This window comes from Spodoptera frugiperda, chromosome 5 (assembly GCF_023101765.2).
Source record: "Spodoptera frugiperda isolate SF20-4 chromosome 5, AGI-APGP_CSIRO_Sfru_2.0, whole genome shotgun sequence".
Taxonomy (NCBI): domain Eukaryota; kingdom Metazoa; phylum Arthropoda; class Insecta; order Lepidoptera; family Noctuidae; genus Spodoptera; species Spodoptera frugiperda.
In genome coordinates this window covers 5,721,287-5,748,785 of record NC_064216.1, presented here as the reverse complement: position 1 = coordinate 5,748,785, position 27,499 = coordinate 5,721,287, and the positions used below count along the sequence as shown (strand labels likewise).

At 44.0% G+C, this 27,499-nt stretch overlaps 1 protein-coding gene across 2 annotated transcripts in view; it reads left to right on the top strand.

The window, feature by feature from the left end:
* Positions 1–27,499, top strand: part of LOC118272274 (synaptotagmin-15-like) — a 103,742-nt gene that overhangs the window by 52,880 nt on the left and 23,363 nt on the right. For both annotated transcript variants that reach the window (XM_035588671.2, XM_035588672.2), the window contains exon 5: positions 7,451–7,590. In XM_035588671.2, coding sequence (XP_035444564.1) covers positions 7,451–7,590 — 140 coding nt within the window. The remainder of the gene's footprint in view (positions 1–7,450; positions 7,591–27,499) is intronic.

The following is a 27,499-nucleotide window of genomic DNA, read 5'->3' as shown; positions in this document are numbered from 1 at the left end:
TATTTACCCTTAAATTCGCCCATCTCTAGCAATCATTCTATTCTATAATTTTCATACTTCATTCATTATTTAACACCATCCCCATAAAAAGTCATAACACGAACAGTTTCTCGTTAGCATTTTATAGTAAACTAACATCATAAATAACAAAATAATTACCATTTCTACAGCCACAATATAAATAACTTAATGAATATGAAACGTTCCAGAACGTTCCATGTAACATACGCCGCGCGACCGTTAATAAACGCGGGAATCCAGGCGTCCGCCATTGGGGTGCGGTGCCAGAAGACCTCCCCGTGGTGCACCCTGGGTACAGGTAATAGTCCCCCTAACGGGGGTGATAGGGTTGGAGTGGCTATTGCCTGTAGCGAACTTCTGGACGAAGCGGAAGGACCCGAGATGGGTTCCAAAGGCGGCAGGCTCTGTGCTGACACATGGCCTGCGCCTCCGAGGGAGCGTCTTTCCACCCGTCTCTCTGACTTAGCAGAGAGCGTGGCGGAGAGGCAAGGACGGTGCTCGTTGTGCACTCACCCTGCCAACGAGCAGCATCGGGGCACAAGTTGTTCCTGACTGCAACCGTTGATATCGTAATCCGTGAAGAGGTCATGGTCATGTTTTATGACTCTGAACGGGACGAGGGTCTTGGCTTGATCGCCCGGACCGCGAGGAAGTTAACCTCTATAAAAAATTCCTCCAATACCAAGTTCTGGTGCGCGGCGAGGGTATGCGTGGCTGAGGAGTAGTGTCAGTCTCGAGCGCACCCCCAGCTAGGGGACCGGTGGACCCTCTAGTTGGGATACAAATATACACTTACCCAGGTACAGGGGGCACTGCCTGGGTGGACTGAATATTTCCCCCACACTCGTGGGAACTGTATGGGAAAGAAAACAAAATCAATTAAACCACCAGAGGAGGAGAGGGCAGGTGAGCTTAGCTCGCCTGCAGTTGTTGTGGCAGAGAGCCTTAATGGCTCTGATACCCGTGGGGAGGCGCTGGACTCGTCCAGCAAGTCCCACACACGGGTCCCAAGCTGGAAGGCGTCGGACTCGGAGTCCGACTCCTCATCAGTGTTTGCCGCGAGCGTGAGCTCTCAGCGACAGACAAGGGCGGCTTTCAAGCGCCCCAGGACGGAGGAGGGTCGGGGATTGTCCTCGTCCTCCAACGCGCAGGAGGCCCCGGCCCCCCCTAAAATCCCCACGGCCGCGCGGGGTGGAGGCAGGGGGAAGGGCAAGAGGTTGGCAGGTACTGTCCGACCCAAGCCGGCTGAGCGCCCTGCCGCAGAGGGTAGCGCTCTAATCAGTGCCGTCCACTCGGACTCCTCCGTGATGGAGGTTGTGGATGCCGAGAGCTTGAATGGTGAGCGTGGCTCTGAGACCCTTCGTCAAGCTGTCAGGGAGGGACTTCGCCAGATAGCAGGAAAGAAATCCCAGCCTGCCGGAGCCGCTCAGCTGAAGTCGGTGGAGGCCGAAATTATGGCGGCGGCCTTCGATATATGTAGGGTTCCCTCGGCGGGAAAAGTACATCGGGAGCTGGCCGACATGCGGCGGGAGCTGTCGCGCTTGTCTGCCTCCAATGCGGCGCTGGAGGCCGAGCTCCGGGCCACTAAGGCTGAGCTTGCCGTTTGCCGAGGACGTCAACCTCAGCCTCCGGCGGAACCTGATTTGGTGGAGCTACTTCGCAGGGAGATGGCTGCTTTCCAGCAACGTTTTAATGTGCTGGAGAGCAAACTCCTCCGTCCCCCGCTAGCGGCCTCGAGTTCAGCGACCTCGAGGTCATACGCGGCCGTTGCGGCCAGGCCCTCGACCTCCTCTGGTCGGACTAGCCGCGATACTCAACCGGTGGCAAGGCCACGAGCGGCTCCCCCAACAAGGGCCCCAGCTCCTCCAGTGGTGCAGGCTCCGGCTGGCGGGCAGGCGGTAAATGCGTCTACCGGACGCAGAAGAGGGAGGAGGGGTGCAGCGGCTCAACAAGCTGCCCCAGTCACAAGCGAGCCCACCCTGCCGGCAAGTGGTGACTGGCAAGTAGTTGGCGAGGCGAGGAGAGTCGCCAAAGAGGCGAGGAAGCGCCGCAAAAAGCGCAGCGGCAGCGGCGTCAGCAGCAGCGCAAGGAGAAGCGCGCTGCGGCCTTGCTTCTCGCCCCTAAGACCGCGGCTGTAGTTATTACGCTACAGCCCGATGCAGTCCAGAGGGGTGTAACGTATGGCGACGTTCTCGCCAAATTGAAGGGGGCGGTGACTCCCGCGGAGTTCGGGGCCCCTGACGGGTTCTCAATGAAGGTGACGGCAACAGGAGCCCGTCTACTTGAGGTCCCCGGCGCGGCCAGTGGTTCATCCGCCGACGCCCTAGCCGAAAGGATTAGGGCGTGTCTCGGTGCGGAAGAGGTTCGCGTGTCCAGGCCCACCAAGTGCCTTGACTTGCGTATATTGGGTCTGGACGACTCCGTGACGGAGCACGAAGTGGTGGCCGCTGTCGCCAGGACGGGAGGGTGCCCTGTTGACCAGGTCAAGGCAGGCACCATCCGTCCGGACAACTCGGGGCTGCGCACGGTGGTGGTAAGCTGCCCCGTGACAGCGGCCAAAAAGATTAAGGAGGGCAGAAGGCTCCTGGTGGGGTGGGTCTCGGCGCAGGTCAAGCTGCTCGAGGTCCGGCCTCTGAGGTGCTACCGCTGCCACGTGGGCCACCACGTGAGCGTTAAATGCACCTCGGAGGTTGACCGCAGCGACCGCTGCTTCCGCTGCGGTCAGCCCGGTCACAAGGCCGGTACGTGTACCGCCCCGCTGCACTGCGACGCATGTGCAGCGGCCGGCAAGCCGGCCAATCACCGGGTCGGGAGCAAGGCCTGCTCCCCCTACCAAACCCAGGGATAAGGGTAGGCCCTCCGCCGCCCCCGTCGTTTCCGCCACCGCCGCCGCAGTCGCCACTGCTACCGCCGCCGCGGTCTCCGCCGGCCGTAATGCCGCCAGGGAGGAGGTTGTGATGGATTGTCAGTAATGACTCCATTCCGCCTCCTCCAGGCGAATATCAACCACTGCGCCGCCGCTCAGGACCTTCTACTCCAGAGCATGGCGCAGTGGTCAATAAATGTCGCTGTGGTCTCCGAGCCGTATTTCGTCCCGCCCAGGGATCACTGGGTTGCGGACTTGGACGGCTCGGTGACCATCATCTCGTCGGCCGCCGCCGGTACCCCGACTCTCGAGAATGCTCGGAGAGGCCGGGGTTGTGTCGCAGCACGGTTCGGAGAGATCGCTGTGGTGGGCGTGTATTTCTCTCCGAACCGAACTCTCGCCGAGTTCCACAACTCCCTGAGGGAGTTGGTCGCCGTCGTCGTCGGGTTCCGTTCCCTCCCCGTGCTTGTCCTCGGGGACTTCAATGCCAAAAACTTGGCTTGGGGTTCCCGGCTCACTGACGTTCGGGGTAGGATGGTGGAAGACTGGGCTCTGGAGACAGGCCTAGTCGTCCTGAACCGGGGTTCTGTCCCCACGTGCGTGCGGATGCAGGGCGAATCGGTGGTGGACATATCGTTCGCCAGCCCTGCTCTGTCACCTCGTGTCGTTGACTGGCGCGTTATGGAGGAGGTGGAGACGTTCTCGGACCACCGGTACATCCGGTTTGACGTCTCCACCGAGGCCGCGAACCCGCCAGCCAGACAGGCCCCATATGGCCCGCGTTGGGCGCTGAGACAGCTGGACCGGGAGCTTTTCCTGGAAGCCGCAATCGTGCAGGCCTGGGTGATACCACCGGACAGGCCTGCCGACATCGACGAGGAAGCAAGATGGCTCCAGGACGCCATGTCCAAAATATGTGACGTGGCGATGCCCCGGGTCCGGCCAGGTCAGCGCAAGCGCCAGGTGTACTGGTGGTCGCAGGAGTTAGCTGCTATGCGCAGTGCTTGCGTTGCTGCGCGACGCCGGTACACCAGGCACCGCAGGCTCCGTATCCGTCCTTCAGATGCGGAGGTCAGAGAGGCGGAGTTGTACGAGGGGTACAAGGCGGCAAAGGCCGCCCTCAAAGCGGAAATTTGGCGGGCTAAGGAGGAAGCCCGCCGAGAGATGCTGGAGACTCTGAACAGAGATCCATGGGGGCGCCCCTACCGGATGGTGCGTGATAAGCTCCGCACCTGGGCTCCCCCGCTCACTCAGAGTCTCCGGCCAGAAGTTGTGGAGGAGGTAATTGGCGCCTTGTTCCCCCAACTTCGGAGGGGTTTCACCCCTCCATCCATGACTCCGCCCCCTGCGGTGCCCAATGCGGGCCACAGCGACGACGACGACGACATCGTTCCGGAGGTGACCGAGGCAGAACTGAGAGCGGCGGTGCGCCGGATGGGCGCCAAGAACACCGCCCCAGGACCCGATGGCCTACATGGCAAGGCGTGGGTCCTGGCCTCGGAGGCTCTCGGGCCTCGATTAATAGGTCTCTACAGCGCATGCTTGGAGAGGGGCCAGTTCCCGCTTCAGTGGAAGACGGGAAAACTGGTCCTCGTGAAGAAGCCGGGGCGCCCTGCGGACTCTCCGTCCGCGTACCGGCCCATTGTGCTGCTCGACGAGGTGGGAAAAGTCTTCGAAAGGATAATTTCGAACCGCCTCGTCGCGCACCTGTCTGGACTTGGGCCGGACCTCGCGGATGGCCAGTTCGGCTTCCGTAGAGGGCGCTCCACGGTGGACGCCATCATGCGCGTAAGAGACCTCACGACGGGGAATGCAGTGTCCAGGGGTAAGGTCGTCGTGGCGGTGTCTCTGGACATCGCCAACGCTTTCAACTCACTACCCTGGAGCTGCATACTGGAGGCACTCCGGTACCACCGGGTGCCTACCTATCTCCGTCGTGTTATCGAGGCCTACCTGATGGATAGGTTTGTCACCTACCCCGGTCACCAAGGTGAGTGGAACCGGCGAGAGATGTCGCGCGGTGTTCCACAGGGTTCGGTTTTGGGGCCGCTCCTGTGGAACATTGGTTACGACTGGGTGCTGCGCACCGACCTCCCGAACGGCGTCAGCGTAGTCTGTTACGCCGACGACACGCTGGTGCTAGCGCACGGGAGGTCGCACCAGGCGGCGGCCAACTTAATGGCGAGAGCGGTTGCGACAGTTGTTGATAGGATCCGGCAATTGGGACTCGAGGTGGCGCTCCACAAGTCCGAGGCCATGTGTTTTCATGGCCGCGGGAACGCGCCACCTCCGGATGGGTCCCAAATAACGGCAGGAGGGGTTACCATCGGCGTCGAGACGACGATGAAGTACCTAGGACTCGTCCTCGACAGTCGATGGAACTTCGTGGAGCATTTCCGACGTTTGGCTCCTAAGTTGGAACGGACGGGGGCTGCACTTAAGCGGCTCCTGCCCAACCTCGGGGGCCAAATGCCTCCTGCCGGAGGTTGTACGCGGGGATCGTGCGGTCCATGGCCCTCTACGGAGCCCCTGTGTGGGCGCCGACCCTGATGCGGCGACCAGCTCGGGCGCTGCTCACGTCGCAGAGGGTCATGGCCATCCGGGTGATCCGCGGATATCGCACGATCTCCGGAGAGGCGGCTAACCTCCTTGCCGGACTCCCGCCGTGGGATTTGGAGGCGAAGGTGCTCGCGCGCGTCTTTAGTTTGCGCGCCGACGCGCGTCGCCGGGGCGAAACTCCACTGCCGCGCCAGATTAGTGCGTGGCGGGATGAGCTCCGGCGCGATCTCATGGCGGAATGGCAACAGCGACTGTCGCAACCGAGGGCTGGGCTCGCTGTCATTGCAGCGGTAAGTCCCCTCTTTGAGGAGTGGCTAGAGAGGCGCCACGGCGTCCTCACCTACCGCCTGACGCAGGTGCTTACCGGACATGGAAGCTTCGGTAGGTTCCTGTTTCTGATTGGGCGGGAGGAAACGCCCGGGTGTCATCACTGCGAAGACCGCCCGGAGGACACGGTGGAACATACGCTTGCGGTCTGCCCTGCGTGGGCTGAGCACCGCCGTGTCCTCAGGGATGTGGTCGGCGACGGCGCCCTCTCGCGTCCGGCACTGATACAAGCCATGGTGCGGAGCGAGGGGGACTGGGATGCCGTCTCCTCCTTCTGCGAAGCAGTCATGCTAGCTAAGGAGGAGGCGGGGCGCGTGAGAGAACGAACCTCTTCACGCCCCAGCCGTCGCGAGAGACACTCCGGGCGTCGGGGATCGCGCGACGATCTCCGGCCACCGTAAGTGCGGGTCTGCGGACGGCGAGCAAGGGTAGCTCGCCGCCCGACCAGAACCAGACCCGTGCGTGCGGCGCGTCGCGTTCTGCGCGCGCCTCAAAGAGCCATCAGACCACCACAGATGGGGCCCAGTAGGGCTGATGCCTAATCCGGAGCTGCGGACTACCTAGCGGGTTTACCGGGGCTCCGGCTCGACGGGCAGGAGTAGGAACGGGGTGGTTTTTAGTCAGTAAGAGTCTGACACTCCCTCTCGCCTCGCCCAAGGCGGGAGAAGTCATTGGATGATTTTCCACCCTAAAAAAAAAAAAAAAAAAAAAAAAGGCGTCCGCCATTATACAACCATTTTGTATTCCCACTAATACACCTTTATTTTTATATACACGGTGTAACAAAAAGGTGGTATACATATCAAGTGCACGGTTTCTAAACAACATAACAAACGATACGGGGTTTTTTAAACTCATGTTTTCATGGAACGAAGTTATCAATTTTTTCAATACATAAAATTCCAGAAACCGAACATCAAAATTAGGTAGATACTGGTACTAGGCGATCAGATTTACAGAAGAAATGTTTCGTAATATTAGCGAGTGACTCCTGTAGTGTACGTTTGTATGATTTAAAATCAAGGACCATGCGACACCAAGTATTTGGTACCATTTTTTTTTAAACGTATTTTGAGCTGTTTGTAGAGATTCTATTCAACCTGTATTCTTCAGTGGTTCTTGATGTATATGGGTATTGTTACACGCTGTATACGTCTCAATTTACCAAAACATTTATAGATACAGGCAGGCTTTTATTATTTTGTATCGTTAAACTTTATTATTATCATGAAATCTTATACCACACATTAATTTTATTATTTATGGTTATAGCTGTTTTATCTTTCATATACTAGTTCTAGGTCTTAAAGCATGGAGGTTATGTTTCAATATTTCGGTTATTGTTACCTACACATCTATCAGAAAATTGTTATTGAGAGTGCCGAAAATTATTACCAAAGAAAATCTTTTCAGCTATAGGTATTACTTTGTAATATCGGATAGGTAGCTATTCTCTGGCGTGTATAATGGACTGAACGTGTTGTGATTTTGAAACGTACTTGTGTTTATTTTTCACTACAAAGCTTGCAACTTTTATCTCTTTTGAACTGCCAACATGGAAACGTATTTTAATTAACTTTAATAAAAATACCCTTTGATAACAAACGCTGTTATACTCCACTCGTTAATATTTGGCTGCATTTTATTCAGTCGTTTTTACTAATATTTTTTTCACAGGACGAAAGAAGTGAACTTTTCGCTGCCTACGCTGCGTTCGTCATCGCTCGGGGAACTTCGTGACGTTGTCAGCGTCAGCAGCCTTGGAAGTGACGTGCTATGCCCGCCAGTGCCCCCGCAACTGCGATCAAATTCATTCAGTGAGTCCACCCTTCTATTACTTTATATAAACTCTATTTCCGGACTTTAAGTAGTTTTCTTATTACGTAAATCGAATCCTTTCTTTGGGGAGCATCAAAAGGGTTTACAACGCGTGATGCGTGTTGTCTGGTCTTTTCTGATTTGGTAATGACGTCATTTGTTCTGATTCGGGTTACTTCAATTCATTGTTGTATAACACGAAACCTTACAGGTTTCGTGTTATACATAATTGAATAATAACGTAAGATTTGGTAGTAAAATTGACTAAGATTAATGTTTTTCTTAAAGGTGTACCATTTTAAAATCTTCTAATAACTCCCTTTCTATTTATAACTTGTATCTTTATTCAAGTGTATATTTTGTGTACCTTACTAGTTTGGGTTTGGCCCGAAACCTTTGTAAGGACCTCAAATAAGACCACAGGACGGGATCCTGTCTAAAACTAATCAGGCATACTTAATAGGTTCGTTAGGTACAAGACTAGTACCAGTTGTGAACCCTTATCATGATAAAATTGTAACGTATTAGACAGATAGTCACCTTTATTTATACGTATAAAACGTGATAAAGAGGAATAAAGTTTGTACGCAAAGGCAAAATATGGAAAAAATTGCAGTTTATACGACCATTTGTCATGCTTTGCCATTGTTCCAGATAAATGCAATAAATAAAAAAACATTACTAAAATTAAAAGTATCTGCCTGTTGTTTAAAAGTGTTACGACATCGTTTACTAAAACAAAGTTGAAAAAATATTTCTAAATAACGATAGATTAAGTACACAAATATAGGTATTATATACCTTTCTTTAAAATCTAGATTGAGACAGGATAGTCTAAATAACATGGTAGTAGTGAGCGCATAAAATATATTAAGAAAAGTTATATCTTCTAATTAACACTACTTTTTTTTAAAAAATAATAGGACACAATGAATATACGTTATTGATGTTCATTTTACAATTGATGAACTTCAACACTAAAACAATGTAAGGTATGCACGCGTTTGTACATATTGTATAAGTATTAAGTCATGCACACGTCTATATACATACGTATTGTATGTATAAGTGAAGTTATTATGAATATCTAAAACTCCTTTATATCTCTTCCAACGACCAATTTGTACGTAATGAAGTTATGAGTTCGTCGGATTTCCTCGAAACCTTTGTTTAATTTATTAAACCATTAGATAAGACAGAGACCCAAATGTCTTTTGATCCGTGTCTTGAAATATATTTTACTCTACGGTTCTGTTCACATAAGCACAGCTCATTATTATTTGACTTTTTAATACTTACATCGTAACAATGTTATAAAAAAAAAATAAATATTCTTGGACATAAAAATGAATTGTTGTTCATTAGTTTCGAAAGTGACAAAAAAAATTAGACGGTACGAAGTTTGCCGGGTCAGCTAGTATTGAATACTTAAAACTGGTGTTGACTAACCTATTTAAGATAAATTATGCTAATAATGCGTAATTTACTAAGATTGAATTGTGATCATTTAGATTACAACTACGAATCCAAATGTTATGAGTTTTTATTCCTTAGCAATTGTCCTCTAGAGGTACAAATTCTGTTTTGACACCAATTCTATTTTATTTATTTTCTTTCTGTGTGACTGTTACTGTCTACAGTAACTTTTGACTACAGCGGACCTAACTTTGTTGTTGTGGGTCTATAAATCTTATTATTTCAGGTTCGTTTGTCCGTCAGTTGTTTTCCTAATGGATTTTTCACGTTTGTACAAACAGGTTCGGAGTTTGAATTTTAAATTTTCATTTGAACAAAAGAGGTGTAGGATTTCTTTTTTTCTCTTTTGTTAATAAATCTAGGAATATTCAGCAATATAAAAATAGGTTGTGTATATTGTTATTTAGTTTCACAGTTTTTTCTCAATTGTTATTTAATTAAAATTCAACCGCCGCACTCAGAGTCATTTAATAGTAACTGGTAACTTGATCCAGTCCTTAGCAATTATTTTCGGAACAAAATCGTTACTAAGGAAGGCTTTAAATAATCATTAAATGTCTCTGAGTACGGCAGTAAGTTCAATAGATATGTGCTGATACTGTTTTTATATTATTCAAAACGTTAGAAGATGATGTAGTTCATCACTAATTTTTATTTGAAATATTTAGATTTTGAATCATTATGATACTTAAATCTAAACAATGACATGGTAACTAACAATGTCATTAGAACTTGAGCCGGTATCAATTTAGACATTAATAAACATGGTAAATACCCCGTCTCAAGTTCTAATGATAAAAAATGGACGTTGACAAAATGGTAATTTTAAACTTCAACGTTAATTTGTATGTGTATCAAAGCAAACATTTTGTGGCAATGAAACTTTTTATAGTCAGTACAAAGTCACTGTTTATTTTAAACTAGGTGGAATCTTCTGGGTGGAAACTTCATGGAATCAATATTGCTACTTCTTTTATAAAAAAAAAAATAGGATAATACAAAAAACTCTTACCACTGTACTCAGAGTAATTTATTGGTTACTTTAGCAAATGTTTTAAGAATAAAATCGTTACTAAGCAATAGTAAGACTATGTGATCATTAAATGTATCTAAGTAAAAAAATGCCTGTCGTTTTTGGCCAAAATTCACATACTTACACATTACATAACTTTCAATATCCCACATTTGAGCAATACATCACCAGGAAAGATACGTATGTAATTACGGGTGCCGTATGTGTGTAAGGTCATGAGCTGTATAAGTTTAAAGTTTTATCTCAATTTCTTGAGTAGTTTTTACGTAGAATCCATTAATAACAATTTTCTCATTTACAATATTAGTAGCAATACAATTAATTCTGTAGTAGTTTTGATTGAATAGTTGGTACATGAATTGCAAATTCCTTTTGCAAAGCAAATTGGAATAATCGTCTCTAGTACAAGGACATGAAGTAAATGTTAGCTATTGGTTCCCAAAATAGATGACAGTTTACATCGGTAAGCTTTTAAGCACAATTAGGTACTTGGATTAGCTACAGATGGTATTTAGACTAGAGTGATTGGTTGTGGATGACATAATGAGTTATTTTAAGCTGATTCTAAGTGACATGAGACGACATGACATACAATCTTAATAACGTTGTATGACGGTGGCAATGCCATACTTGTCGCGTAATGCTGCTCATGAATATAGCTTGAAACTAGTTTTTTTACCTCGTCAAACAGTTACGTGAGAAAGTTTGTGGCGACACCTGACAAGTGCCAGATGACAGAAGTCGCACATAGACTATCGACGAGCAAATCAACGGATGACGTCATAAATATCCTGCATCGCACATATGAAGTTTACATGCGAATTAACACGCATAGAAAATCCCAACGAACAACAGTTGGGCAGAAAGCCCGCCAGGCTGATCACCTCGCCTGAACTTTACTCTCTGTTACGTGAGAAAGTTGATAAACAAAATCGTTTATTTCAGTAATGATATTATTTTTGCCCCTTTGTTTTAAATCAGTTAATACATATTTAACAGACAAAAGGTGTCGGCATCGTGTTCGGCAAACCATATATATGGGTGTATTGTTTCCCGAACACGATTCCAAATTTCTTCTTCCACATATTGCTTCAATATACGTATTATTCGTTCCATTGTAATAAGAGTTATATTTCCAATATCAGCTCTGTTGCTGACATGTGTAAATTGAAATTCCTGATAGAATCCAGATTGATTGGTTTGAACCAGCCTCACTATCTAGTCACTTTGAGCGAAAGTTTAAATGAAAATTGCTGTGTACAGCTCTTCATAAAGAACCGATATTCTAGTGAATGAATAGCCCTGAAGTAAACTGGAATATGAATAGAATCGGTCGATGCAGCAACGACTAGGCAGTTACAGTGCTAACATTTCCATTGGGGCCGATTCCTGCATCGATAATTTGTATTTAACCTGCAGCATAAACATTATTGTAAATTGTACCTTCCATATTCCGTGTGGTATTGTCATAATTTTCATGATATATTCTATTGTAGATAAACCAAATAATGTTTAGTTTATTTATCGGCTATATGTATATAAAAATGCAGTAATTTTTATGAAAAGGGAATGATCAAGTGGTTTAACCAAATAAATAAAAAAATGTCAGAATCATATTAATCAATCAATCTCAATTACCACGTTTTATTCCAACATTTGTGATAAAATTTAGCTAGACGTTTTCTAAAAATAATTCTACATTTTCTCCAAATAAAAACTTCGTGAGAGAAAAATAAAACCCTATTACAAGTGACTAAATTGATCGATGTATAACGAAGTTACCGCTATTGACAAGAAAAAACGACTATCAACCTTACTGTGTTATCATTACAATCTAATTTTGGTTAACCACGACTCACTTACATATATATTAATTCAGGCTTTACTCTGAACGATCACGTAACACTATGCTAAGCGAAATCTTTAGGAAATTCTCAAGAAAGCAATTTCCCAAAATTCCATTCGCATTTAGAATTTTCTTCGATTTAAATTTTTGTAGGCTTTTGTTACATATTTTATGATCAAATGGGTGATCTTTCCTCTAAAAATAAAAGGGCTTATGGCTGTCAAATCATTTATTATGGAATTTATTTATGTAAGTATCAGTAGGTTCTTTGCTATTTCTTATTGGCATTGTGTTACAAGTATGTCGTGCTTAATATCACAATACTTTTGGATCCAGGTTTAGGCAGCTTTCTGTAGTATTTTTTAGATTTACAACTTTATCTAGATTACATAGAGTCTGTAATCGTATCTCATGATGAGTTTGTAAAAATGGTTGCCCTTTCATTTTAATAGGACTGTGTACCGCTATTACATAACAAATCAATCGTGGGTGTACTAGGGGTCTACTAATTTTCCTTATAATAATGTAAGGATTTTCTTCGTTCCTGCATACAAAGAAGTCTAAAGGTCATAGTTGTTAACTACCTAAGTATACAAGGCGTCAAATCAAGCTACACAAAACCAATATAAACTGACCGTCGAATGTCCGAAAAGATCATACAAATCACGGCCATGATAAACTGGTTGTTTATAGTCCATGCATATTTAAACTAGTGACCTTTACGTTGTAGTTGGCGCTGCTGTCGCAAATGGCACCGAAATTTACTGCGGTTTTGATAGCAACCAACTAAGTGGCGTAGGTTTTGTTGGCGATGCCATTTGTTATGAACTAAGTGAGTTGTTTTTGTGAACAGGCCAATTTGTTTTGATATTGCTTAGTTTTACAATTTATGATGTTTGCGATATTCTGAAATAGAACTGTGGTAAGCTTATTTACAAAGTTTCCAGTCTCATGTATTTAATAGGCAAATACTAAACAGGGGCCTTAGTACAAGTTTGCTTTACGTTTTATAAGAGAATATAACGAGACAGCGTTCGGCGCTGTGATTGGCTGGCTCTAATGAACCAACGCTCTCATATATGAGTGTTAATATGGTATTTTATTTCACTTCATACGAACATAATTTCAACTTGAAACTTAAGCGTGTGACTGTATACTTGGTAGTTTTAATTAATACGAACCAACAAAATTGTACTTCTTGGTTTCAAAATACTTAGTTACTTCCAAAACAGGCAATTACAGTCACGCGTTTTATCCCCGAAAGGGTAGGCAGAGGTACACATTACGACGCGTAATGACACTGTACAATGTACACCCACTTGTTACCATTTTTGCTATAAGTCCCTTGTGAATTAGTGAGCCTATTACCATATACTGGGCGCAATTCCAGACTCCGTGCTACTACTGAGAAATTTTCGAAAAACCGAAAAAAGCTCAGTAATACTTTGCCCGACCCAGGAATCGAAACCGAAACCCCTTTTCCACTTACGCATCATTAGCATTATTTCCTATACACAACAAAAGGTTACATGCATTCATCGTTTCTATGTTAGTAAAGCAAAAGAGCTCTTAAAGTTTTATCATCTCGGAGGTATTGAAGTTTATGTTAGCTCTTAGGAGCGTGTCTACAATGTTTGTACGTAATTGTGCAGCATTAAAACACAGGCTTTCAGAGGAAACTTGTTAACGTTTTTAATGGGAGCAAAATGAGATTTTAAGGCGACATTGTGTACTCGGTTTTAGGCAGTTATGGTACCGTACTGATAGAGTTGTAAGTGTTTTTTCTTCGTTTATGATCCTTGTATTCTGTATGTTTGTTTGAAGTGAAGTTATGTTTTATTGTATACTGAAATAATTGTTTATTTTTATTTGGCTTTTTGCCACTTTATTGTAAAAGGGTGACCTTAATGCCATGTTAATGCCATGAATGGAAGCGATATGATATTATGTGTCATCTCACAAAAATAAACCCAAATATAATTACATCGAGCGTAGGTTTTCCACATTTCATATAAAATATACTAGAATTAACGGTAATAAATTTGTCGTGAATAATTGCCGCAGACTCCCAAAGGCTTTAGCTACGGAAAAGTTAGTATTAACTAGAATTTATACACGTAATATCTACCTACAAACACCTACTCATACCATAAAAAAAATGTACAATCACATTACAAATTGTCGCATAATTTTAAATGTAGTTGAAATTGAAATTAATTCACTATGTCAAGATAGTAAATTTTTTTCGGTTTCAAAAGAAATTTGAATAAGTGATAATACAATTTGAACTTCAAGCCGGGAAGATAGAATACATTTTCCTTTAAATTTATATAGATTTAGATACTGTAATTTTTCGTAATTCGTAAATCGTGAATTCATAGTACCCAAAAACTCGTACCCAAATTTAATGTCTATGAATTTCACAAGCACGTTCGTCGTCTATTTTTCAAATAGATTGTGTTTCTACAGTTGAGGACCAACGGGTTTTGGTAATTTTTCATTGCAAATGGACCCTTAGCAGGGAACGTCTGAGGATTGAGAGATAAGTGTAGGGTCACAATTTATTTTATTAGAGAGAACTTTAACCTTACCTTTTTTTCTTTATGTTAAATATCAATTCGATTATTCTTTAATCGGTTAATTTTATGTGTAACAAGTTTAAAATATCTCACTCATTTAAATAATTTTAAAAAAGGACGTCCGGTCCCGGAAAGTGATTATTAACTAAAACTATCCAAATTATCATTTCAGTACATCTTTAAGATTTTTATTTTGATTCAAATGGTCAATATATTTTCCCAATGTAATAAAGTCGGTTAAGGGTACTTTCAATTTGGCCCCATTCATATTCGCCTTGTATATTCATACCCTTAACTAACAAGCATGAATGAAAAATAAAAACTGATGTGTGTTTAACTGTTGATGGAGCGAAAGAGGTATGTAAGCTTCGTAGCAATTGGCATTTAATGGTCTTTGTCTACCCCATGGGAGACAGGCGTGAGGTTATGTATGTATGTATGAAGTAAAATCATCTACAATAATATTAGGATTATTATTATTTCCTACTTCTCTTAATAATAACATCTTCCACTAACCCAAACCTTAGAAGGAGCATCCGTTAACACCTTTAACAAAGGGCGGTTCTTGAGTGGCTGGCATGAGAAAACAAGGGTTTAAGCCTATCAGGGAACAAGAGGAATTATCAATCAACCCTTATCCCCTTGTAAACATGAATCTATTTAATCATAGTTCACCGCTTTCATATATAATCGGTTCGATACATAATGTATTTATCTCGTTACTGAACTAAATGGTTGGTATATAGGTTCAGATATTAATGTTTGGCTTTTGTGTTACGAGTATTTTCGATAAAGGATGGTTGTGGTTTCGTTGAATGATTTAAATTAAATTAATAGAATTGATACAATGTTATGGAAATTGGTTATTGAAAATTGTAATATTAAAACTTAAGTATTAAAAGATGTATATGGGGAAGTAGATGAATTGCTTGGATATAACTTTTTTTCTTTTCTTTTTTTAAACGTTGGCCCGCACTTAGATTTTGTTCAAGGTGCGTTTACAAACATACAAATTCAAACACACAACACACCCAGGGAATCGAACCCGCGACACGATGCGTGGCAGCCAATAAATTGTCCACCACACCAATCGCATAGTCAACGTTACTTGAAAGTTGATACTTATTTTGAATCTAGGTACCTCAAAAATCAGAAGAGAAAAAAACAATCACTCATAATTATCTATTATTTATCTACAAACAGAGGAAAGAAAAAATATTTGTTAAGTTTCCATTAAAATTAATACGGCTTTTAAACTTGAGGCTCACAATTTAAGAACCTATTTCCATAATCATACAGCCGAGTTTGTCTAAAAGTTTAACATAAACCCGAGATAAATTTTCTCAAGGAACTTACTAGGTACTTGCTAAAAATTTCATGAAACATTTCGTAGCATAATCGTAGTGAGTTAATTAGGATAAAGATGTCTTCACTGTACTTTTGTTAAATGTTCGTTTCAAGTCACAAATGGTTATAAAGTTTAATGATGTCACGAACAAAAAATAGACAGTTTTCACAATAGAAACATCGTTTCCAGTTTCCATTTTAGTACACTTGAAAGCCCTTGTATTCATGAACTACCAATAATACTCAGAGCTCGAAGAAATATTATTTTAATGAAAGAGTTACAATATGAATACACAATTGAATAAACATTTTATAGAAGTAGGTGCTTAAAATAAGATGGCTCAAAATCGTAGTTACTTGTTGCTACTCAGAATATAATAATCACGATGAAAATAATGTAGAGAACTATTGGACATCTTAGGTGTGAAATGTGATTTGGAAAAAGGTTCTTACAAAGAAAGAAAATGTTTTTTTAAACTAGGAACCGCCTTCTGTTTCCTTTATCGCCTCCATTTTTTAAGTCAGGTAATATAAGAAATAACCATTTAGGGAACAGCGAGTAAAGTTCCCTAAGAAAAGGAGGATCCTCCGACCAGGCGAGTTGATCATGCCTGGCGGGCTTTCTGCCCAACTGTTGTTCGTTGGGATTTTCTATCCGTGTTAATTCGCATGCAAACTTCATATGTGCGATGCAGGATATTTGTGACGTCATCCGTTGATTTGCTCGTCGATAGTCTATGTGTGACTTCTGTCATCTGTCACTTGTCACGTGATGTGTCGCCACAACCATATAAGTTATATTCGTTTTTGCTACTCAAAATAAATACATTCTAATTTAGCATCAGCTTGTTACCAGCAGTAGAACATCTAAATTTAAAAATCTAAGTAGAACTAAATAAAGTATGAAAATGTATACCTCCGCCATTTTACTACATTTTTACGAGCAAACTAGTGTTGTATCAGATAACATTTTACAAAGTGATCTATATTTCTTCGTTGTTACAAAAGACATAAATTACGGCGATGAGCTTGATATATACTTCGATTTATGACGAGGAAAATCGTAGCAGAAAATCTGAATTTACGGAAACTGAAATGAATTTTCATTTAAGATTTACTAGGATTTAGATTTAGTAGAAGTTTGGAAAGTGGGTCGTACAGAGGCTAGGAGAGGAGTGTGTTGACGTATGTTTTGAGAAGGGATGATATTATCCCGTGTCTTGTGTCACTGAGACAGCGTCAGGTGACAACGAAGACATATTAAAGACCAGAGCCAGTCTCCACCTACACTCTTAATTTGAGTAGAAATCTGTTCAGTGTCTTGGTAGTTTAATCGTCACAGGTAGAATTATTGTTTTATTTTTAATAGAAAAAAGGCTTAAAATTATTATTGATCATGACGTCCAAATAGGGAAGATGACTATTTTTATTTCAAAGTCCGTTTGGTAGATTATTTTAAAACGGTAGACATGTTTTTCATTTTCTTCCAGACACAAGTCCTTTCGACGATATATTGATTTGAATTATGGAGTGACGTCACTTTTGAGTACGTTTATTACCATTGCAATTTTGACCATCAATAAAATTTAAGGTTATAATAGTAGGTTACAAGTATTTGCAATGATATAAAAATATATTTATCATCACTGCAAATTATTACATTAGAGCAAGAGTAACATAAGTACTTATTGCATTTAGAATATAATGTTATAAACGTATGTTTTATTATATTTATTACACATTTTAGCTAGAAAATATGAGTACTATAAAAATATAATACGTCACTATTAAAATATAAGTATTATGCACACATTTCTTTACACTTTAAGTACCGTTTTCATAGTGCCTCCCATATCAACTTAGGCTATCCTAGGCACTAGCAGCTTTCTGTATTTGAGTAGCCCATTATTCTTCTTTTTTACGTCTAGTGTTGAGAAAATGTCAACAAAATGAGAATGTAGGTGGAGTTCGAAATTGCTTCAGTACATTTGTTTTATATTTTATGCAAGTGTCTGTCACCTTGCCATAGAGTGGTATTATAGCCAGAATTACTTTGGCCTTGTCGAATAAATTTTCTTCTAGCTGTTGGTAGATTTGGGTCGACCGGCTATTTTGTTTTTTATTGTACCCAGATGCTTTGCTAGATTAGGTGTCAATCTATTTAGAACTTTAAGTTAAGAGGTTGAAGATGAAAGTTGATCTATATTTTGATAAATGCAATTTTAATTTTTCCTTAAAAAGGTGAGTCAAAGTATTAATTACACCTCATTTTTCCGGTCATAATTAGTAGAAGGGTCAAAAGCTATATAAAAATACTGCTTCTAAGAAATGTACGTTTTAATTTTTCTGAACCAAAAGTATAATTTGATTTGATACTTCATGCTTAATTTCACACTTTAATTCTAACTTAGTTTATAATTTATACAATAACGTACCTCACATAAATATAACTCAGCAAAATTGATACCATTCTGTATATAGGTATTTTTCCTTTAAATTATTATTTATTAACCCTTGAACGGTACATGAATAATAAGCATTTGTGAAATGGCTTTCAATTCATACTACATTAACTGCCGTTTTCAGCGACATTTAATAATTACTTAAACTATTCCTAAGTAACGATTTTGTTCCTGGGTTACGTAACAATATAATGACTCTGAGCACAGCAGTAAGTAATCCTTGTTAAAATAAGAATTCTAATATCAAATAATAATCAATATATAATCAATATAATAATCCGCTCATTTGTAAAGGTTAGCATATTTTTATTATGTTGGTAATTTCTTTTTAAACTAAAAGGATGTTTGAAAAATATTATGAAAACGGGTGTTTTCACTAAGCGGGATTATATAAATATAATCCCATTGTTTTATTTATGACTTTCTCGCATTATTTGCGGGATTATAAAAATGTATTATTTAAAACCATAACTTATCTGTTTTTAAAGCTGAACTAAAAATGTTGAAAGAAAAACTCGATATTATTCATTTTAAAACTGTACCCTATTTTTTCGTTAATAAGGATGAATATTTAATGCATTGTTAACACTATTAATAGCCAAAATCGATACTTTTAGTCCGGTTCGAAGGTGATATAATTGGAAAGTTCTAGAACCTCGTCCCACTTCTAGACTTTATTTAGGAAACCTTTGCGGTTTGTAGATGCTATTTTCATATTGTCTGACCAGTACAATGGCCGTAACGCAGTGGTTAAAAAATGTTGATATGACATGTTTCTACCAAAAAAAAGATTCTCTTTGTTTTATTCTTAAAACTTTACCCTAAACCAGGATATTCATCTGTATCGTGGGGGTCCCTGTCTGTTTACCATATTATATCAAAATCCGTTCAGTAGTTTCAACGTGACTAGAAACATCGAAACATCCAAACAAAGAAACTTTAACATTTATAATATTAGTGTGATAGTGTGATTTTTACAGACCGAGAACAATAGTAGATGAATTAGATTATCCTACTAATATCATAGATGCGAAAGTTTGTTTATTTCTCCTTCACGTCAAAACGGCTGAAAGAATCAAGATGAAATTTGGAACAGGGCTAGATTGTAATCTGGAATAACACTTAGGACACTTTTGGTCCCACCGGACACCTGTGCCACATTGTTCAGCAGCTAGTTATACATACAGTCGATTTGACTTTGATTCCAATAGCGTGTCTACCTTTTGTCTGGGGGTTTAATGTAATCCTGAAAAGTAAATAATTTATTTCGACTGCACTGCCAGTGTTTATGCGGTTCATTGCGTGTTTAGGATCGTTTTACTGAATTTTAGATCGTACGGAAATTACTGAACTTTCCGCTTCATTTACATTTGGTAAGCGCAATGAATTATATAGTTTACCGCGCTGTTCTTGGTAATTGCGATAATTATGTAGGTGTTCTACCTACACTATAAAGTGCTACAAATAAATTAAAGTAGTTAGGTACCTCACAGGGACTTTTTGTTTCACTATGGTTACTACCATCGTGCACTCAGAGTGTCGGGGATCGCGCCACGATCTTCGGTCACTTTAAGTGCAGGTCGCCGCTCGACCAGAACCAGACTCAAACAGTCATCAGACCACAACAGATAGGGCCCAGTAGGACTGACGCCTGATCCGGGTCCGGCTTAAAAAGCAGGAGTAGGAATGAAGTGGTTTTTAATCAGTAAGAGTCTGACACTCCCTCTCGCCTTGCCCAAGGCAGGAGAAGTCATTACATGATTTTCCCTCCATAAAAAAATGATACTGAGCGTTTATTAAAATGTTTAAGATGGACCAATGCTTCTGAAAACCTGATCAGATTCGGAATATCTAATATGAACATCATGCTCGTGCTTGACTCGCATTTCCAAACACTCAACAACAACTTGCCAACTAAATTACCTTAATTTTGCACACGAAAATGTAAGGTATGTAGCTACAAAATATAGTCCAAATTTAACCTAGCAAACTCCTTTAGCGTTGTGCAGCAAACGTGTGAATATTATATGAAACAAACGTCCATGGTTGGTGGTCATGCTTGCTCTCATATTATATTCTCCTGTCATTACGCGTTTAACTTGCAGTGCAGCTGTTCTCTGGAATATTCCATGCATTGTTATGTTCCTCTGGTACCTTCGTCTAGCAAATCTTGGTTAGTTTTAGGTAATTAGTTGCACAAACTACATAGTACATATATAAGATGTTCAAGTGTAATCTTCAAACACAACAGTACCTCCAATTAAAGACGTGGCAGATATTTTTATAACACCTTATATGCATAATATCTCTCGGGTTTGCCAAAGTATTTTTATATTTTTTCGGTCTGCATATAAATATATCATCATCATTCTCTACTATGATTATACTACCATGTATGACTATAAAAAAAGTATGCAAAAAGAAAATAATCACATGTTTTCATAAAAACAACAGAATTTTAGAATGAGTCAATAAATATTTATTGATTACGAATACAAACTAAGAAACAGACAAAAATGAATAGCGATCAAAAACATTGCAGGTCTTTGCCCTACAGTGGAATAGTCACAGCTAAAAATAAATAAATAAAATAAAAACATTGGCCCTTCTAGAGTTAAAGAAATACAGTTACATTATGTTATGCACTTCTAGTACCTACATGAACTACGCTTTGAATACAGTAAATCTCACTTAATTAGTCTTTACTACATAATAATGTGGTGTTAGTGTTAATGTATGGACGAAATGAACTAGAATTTCTGCAATGCTGGTTGCTTTACTGAGTGGAAATGCCAGGCAGTTGATTAGTGTTTAGGTACTAAGTGTTTCACCAAACATTGTTTTATTATAAAACCAGGTTTTTAATATTTAATGCAGTAAATTCTTTTACGTTTAGGCGTTTAAAATTTGCATTCACATCATACTTATATTTAAACCCGTAGAAAGCTCAAAATTATAAGTTTTTAAACTGACATGGTCACTAACACTAGAATTGGAACTTGAAATGCGATATTTATCATGTTTTCGAATGAAATGTTGAATAACGGAAACTCATAAAAAATAATGGAAAACATGGTAAATATCCCGTTTCAAGTTCCAATTCTAAGCTCAAAATTGTTCTTCGATTAGTCTGTTTTTGTATGGATTTCAGAACTGTTAATAATAGAGAGAGGTTTCATAGCTTTTAGGTACGAATCATTTAAAAATGTCCACCCTTTCTTCTTTATTTCATACATGAATCTCTATCTACTACTCCTAAAAGTATAAAACACGAAAGCAAAGAAACGGAGCAACTAGCGTTTATTTTTACCCGACTGCGCCAGAAGGAGGGTTATGTTTTTCGAGTGTATGTATGTATGTATGTATGTATGTATGTATGTATGTATGTATGTATAATTGTTTGGCACGCTCTGCAGCCTAAACGGCTTGATGGATTTTGACTTGAGAGGTGTCGTTAGATTCGTATTTACTGTGAGAGTGACACTGGATATATCAAAATTAAAAAAAAACAAAATGGCGGATTTTTGGCGCCAAATTCGAATATTTCTCACTCTCTAGCCTAAACGGCTTGACGGATTTTGACTTGAGAGGTGTCGTTAGATTCGTATTTACTGTGAGAGTGACACTGGATATATCAAAATTAAAAAAAAACAAAATGGCGGATTTTTGGCGCCAAATTCGAATATTTCTCACTCTCTAGCCTGAACGACTCGATGGATTTCCGCTTTATAGGGGTCGTTTGATTCGTATTTACTGTCAGAGTGACACTAGATATATCAAAATGAAAAAATAATAAAACTAAAAATAAATAAATAAAAAAAGTAATTTAAAAAACTAAAAAACCCGACTGCGTTTCTTTATAATATTAAAATGAAAAAACCCTAAAACAAGAAAGTAATCGTAAAATTTAAGCAGTCGGGACCCATTCTAGAAAGCAAGCCGTATGTGCCCTCACAAAGTCTTTATATTTAGAATGGGTCCCGACTGCTTAAATTTTACGATTACTTTCTTGTTTTAGGGTTTTTTCATTTTAATATTATAAAGAAACGCAGTCGGGTTTTTTAGTTTTTTAAATTACTTTTTTTATTTTACATTTTAAAGGACCCTCTGTAACTTAAAAAAGTATTCGTTTTTCAACAAAATAATTGTGCCTTTCATACGACATACGTTAAAAATGAATAAAATACTAGTCTCAGAAATTATTTATCAAAAAAATTAAAAGAAAAAAACGCTAGTGGCTTCGTTCTTTGCTCCTAAGTGTAGTTACACTGTAGTAAAGTGACTTTACAAGTCCCTCTACAATTAACTTCAGTGTTTCTTTAACTTTAACAAGAGTTGTGAATTGTTAATTGAAATACAAGCGTCTTAAGACCATTTCGTACGTCAGCGGCTGCCCACAACTTGGAAAATTGAATTTAAATATAACAAAAGACTAAACTTTGACGTTTATTTTTGTTATGAACGACTTTATATTGCGAAATTATATTTAAGTACTGGAATGGTTATTCAATTGTTATTTTAGAACAATATTATTTACATTTGAATTGATTTGGTAATATTGTGTGTTCAGTAACAAGGTAAAAGATCCATAAAATATCCTAAGAATAACATTTGCTTTGTATGTCAGTTACTAATCGAATATTTTTATTAATTTACTAACAGTCTACTGAAATGCTACGTTTAGGTTGTGTTTAAATATTATGAAGCAAATATAAAGTTAAATATCGTGCTATCTTTGTCATTTTACAAAGAATTCATAGTGATAAATCTGGGCTTAAAATTTCTAGTTATAAGACTGAAACCCACAAAACGCATTGAGCAAGCATGGTGATTAATGCTTAAACCTTTTCCGTGTGAGTAGAGGCCTTTGGTCAGCAGTAGCCACTTATAGGCTGTTGATATAAAGAAACTGCTACAGGCAGACATTGAAATTGATTTTTAAACGGTGAACATTTCATGTACTATTTATATGCAAGTAGTTTGAAGTCTATAAACTACACTGCTATCCTACTACCTTTGATATTTATGGAATTGTAAAGAAAATAAGAGTAAAGCTCTACAGTGAAGTTTTTACGTCGTCGTGCGAGAAAATGTGATTCCTCGGTGCAAGCACATAAACATGACCGCCTTTTTATCTACATTGTGAATCTAAGTTTAAAATAGAATACCTAGATTCAAGAAACAGTGGTCTTTTTTTTTTTTTTTTGAGGGGGGAAAATCATCTAATGACTTTTTTCGCCTTGGGCGAGGCGAGAGGGAGTGTCAGACTCTTACTGACTAAAAACCACCCCGTTCCTTCTCCTGCTTTTCGAGCCGGAGCCCCGGTAAACCCGCTAGGTAGTCCGCAGCTCCGGATCAGGCATCAGCGCTATTGGGCCCCATCTGTGGTGGTCTGATGGCTCTTTGAGGCGCGCGCGGAACGCGACGCGCCGCACGCACGGGTCTGGTTCTGGTCGGGCGGTGAGCTACCCTTGCTCGCCGTCCGCAGGCCCGCACTTACGGTGGCCGGAGATCGTCTCGCGATCCCCGACGCCCGGAGTGTCTCTCGCGACGGCTGGGGCGTGAGGAGGTTTGTTCTCTCACGCGCCCCGCCTCCTCCTTAGCTAGCATGACTGCTTCGCAGAAGGAGGAGACGGCATCCCAGTCCCTCTCGCTCCGCACCATGGCCTGAACCAGTGCCGGGCGCGAGAGGTCGCCGTCGCCGACCACATCCCTGAGGACTTGGCGGTGCTCAGCCCACGCAGGGCACACCGCCACCGTATGTTCTACCGTGTCCTCCGGGCGGTCCTCACAGTGATGACACCCGGGCGTTTCCTCCCGCCCAATAAGGAACAGGAACCTACCGAAACTCCCATGTCCGGTAAGCACCTGCGTCAGGCGGTAGGTGAGGACGCCGTGGCGCCTCTCTAGCCACTCCTCAAAGAGGGGACTTACCGCTGCGATGACAGCGAGCCCAGCCCTCGGTTGCGACAGTCGTTGCTGCCATTCCGCCATGAGATCGCGCCGGAGCTCGTCCCGCCACGCACTGATCTGGCGCGGCAGTGGAGTTTCGCCCCGGCGACACGCGTCGGCGCGCAAACTGAAGACGCGCGCGAGCACCTTCGCCTCCAAATCCCACGGCGGTAATCCGGCAAGGAGGTTCGCCGCCTCCCCGGAGATCGTGCGATATCCACGGATCACTCGGATGGCCATGACCCTCTGAGACGTGAGCAGCGCCCGAGCTGGCCGCCGCATCAGGTTCGGCGCCCACACAGGGGCGCCGTAGAGGGCCATGGACCGCACGATCCCCGCGTACAACCTCCGGCAGGAGGCATTTGGCCCCCCGAGGTTTGGCAGGAGCCGCTTAAGCGCAGCCCCCGTCCGTTCCAACTTAGGAGCCAAACGTCGGAAGTGCTCCACGAAGTTCCATCGACTGTCGAGGACGAGTCCTAGATACTTCATCGTCGTCTCGACGCCGATGGTAACCCCTCCTGCCGTTATTTGGGACCCACCCGGAGGTGGCGCGTTCCCGCGGCCATGAAAACACATGGCCTCGGACTTGTGGAGCGCCACCTCGAGTCCCAATTGCCGGATCCTATCAACAACTGTCGCAACCGCTCTCGCCATTAAGTTGGCCGCCGCCTGGTGCGACCTCCCGTGCGCTAACACTAGCGTATCGTCGGCGTAACATATTACGTCGACGCCGTTCGGGAGGTCGGTGCGCAGCACCCAGTCGTAACCGATATCCCACAGGAGCGGTCCCAAAACCGAACCCTGTGGAACACCGCGCGACATCTCTCGCCGTTTCCATTCGCCCTGGTGACCGGGGTATATGACATACCTGTCTGTCAGGTAGGCCTCGATTATATGACGGAGGTAGGTAGGCACCCGGTGATACCGGAGTGCCTCCAGTATGCAGCTCCAGGGTAGGGAGTTGAAGGCGTTGGCGATGTCCAGAGACACCGCCACTACGACCTTACCCCTGGACACTGCAGTCCCCGTCGTGAGGTCCCTTACGCGCATGATGGCGTCCACCGTGGAGCGCCCTCTGCGGAAGCCGAACTGGCCATCCGCGAGGTCCGGCCCAAATCCGGACAAGTGCGCGACGAGGCGGTTCGAAATTATCCTTTCGAAGACTTTTCCCACCTCGTCGAGCAGCACAATGGGCCGGTACGCGGACGGAGAGTCCGCAGGGCGCCCCGGCTTCTTCACGAGGACCAGTTTTCCCGTCTTCCACTGAAGTGGGAACTGGCCCCTCTCCAAGCATGCGCTGTAGAGACCTATTAATCGAGGCCCGAGAGCCTCCGAGGCCAGGACCCACGCCTTGCCATGTAGGCCATCGGGTCCTGGGGCGGTGTTCTTGGCGCCCATCCGGCGCACCGCCGCTCTCAGTTCTGCCTCGGTCACCTCCGGAACGATGTCGTCGTCGTCGTCACTGTGGCCCGCATTGGGCACCGCAGGGGGCGGAGTCATGGATGGAGGGGTGAAACCCCTCCGTAGTCGGGGGAACAAGGCGCCGACTACTTCCTCTACGACCTCTGGCCGGAGACTCTGAGTCAGCGGGGGAGCCCACGTGCGGAGTTTATCACGCACCATCCGATAGGGGCGCCCCCATGGATCTCTGTTCAGAGTCTCCAGCATCTCCCGGCGGGCTTCCTCCTTAGCCCGCCAGATCTCCGCTTTGAGGGCGGCCTTCGCCACCTTGTACCCCTCGTACAACTCCGCCTCTCTTACCTCCGCGTCTGGAGCGCGGATACGGAGCCTGCGGTGCCTCGTGTACCGGCGGCGCGCAGCAACGCACGCATTGCGCAGAGCAGCCAGCTCTTGCGACCACCAGTACACCTGGCGCTTGCGCTGACCTGGCCGAACCCGGGGCATCGCCACGTCACATATTCTGGACATGGCGTCCTGGAGCCATCTTGCCTCCTCGTCGATGTCGGCAGGCCTGTCCGGTGGTATCACCCAGGCCTGCACGATTGCGGCTTCCAGGAAAAGCTCCCGGTCCAGCTGTCTCAGCGCCCAACGCGGGCCACATGGGGCCTGTCTGACTGGCGGGTCCGCGGACTCGGCGGAGACGTTGAACCGGATATACCGGTGATCAGAAAACGTCTCCACCTCCTCCATAACGCGCCAGTCAACAACACGCGGTGACAGAGCGGGGCTGGCGAACGAGATATCCACCACCGACTCACCCTGCATCCGCACACACGTGGGGACAGAACCCCGGTTCAGGACGACTAGGCCTGTCTCCAGAGCCCAGTCTTCCACCATCCTACCCCGAACGTCAGTGAACCGGGAACCCCAAGCCAAGTTTTTGGCATTGAAGTCCCCGAGGACAAGCACGGGGAGGGAACGGAACCCGACGACGACGGCGACCAACTCCCTAAGGGAGTTGTGGAACTCGGCGAGAGTTCGGTTCGGAGAGAAATACACGCCCACCACAGCGATCTCTCCGAACCGTGCTGCAACACAACCCCGGCCTCTCCGAGCGCTCTCGAGAGTCGGGGTACCGGCGGCGGCCGACGAGATGATGGTCACCGAGCCGTCCAAGTCCGCCACCCAGTGATCCCTGGGCGGGACGAAATACGGCTCGGAGACTACGGCGACATTGATCGACCACTGCGCCATGCTCTGGAGCAGGAGATCCTGAGCAGCGGCGCAGTGGTTAATGTTCGCCTGGAGGAGGCGGAATGGATGCATTAATGGCAATCCATTACAACCTCCCCCCTGGCGGCATTACAGCCGGCGGTGGCCGTGGCGGCGGTGGCCGTGGCGGCGGTGGCCGTGGCGGCGGTGGCCGTGGCGGCGGTGGCAGTGGCGACTGCCACGGTGGCGGCGGCGGAAACGACGGGGGCGGCGGAGGGCCTACCCTTGGCCCTGGGTTTGGTAGGGGGGGAGCAGGCCTTGCTCCCGACCCGGTGGTTGGCCGGCTTGCCAGCCGCCGCACATGCGTCGCAGTGCAGCGGGGCGGTGCACGAGCCAGCCTTGTGACCGGGCTGACCGCAACGGAAGCAGCGGTCGCTGCGGTCAACCTCCGAGGTGCATTTAACGCTCACGTGGTGACCCACGTGGCAGCGGTAGCACCTCAGAGGCCGGACCTCGAGCAGCTTGACCTGCGCCGAGACCCATCCCACAAGGAGCCTTTTGCCCTCCTTAATTTTTTTGGCCGCTGTGACGGGGCAACTC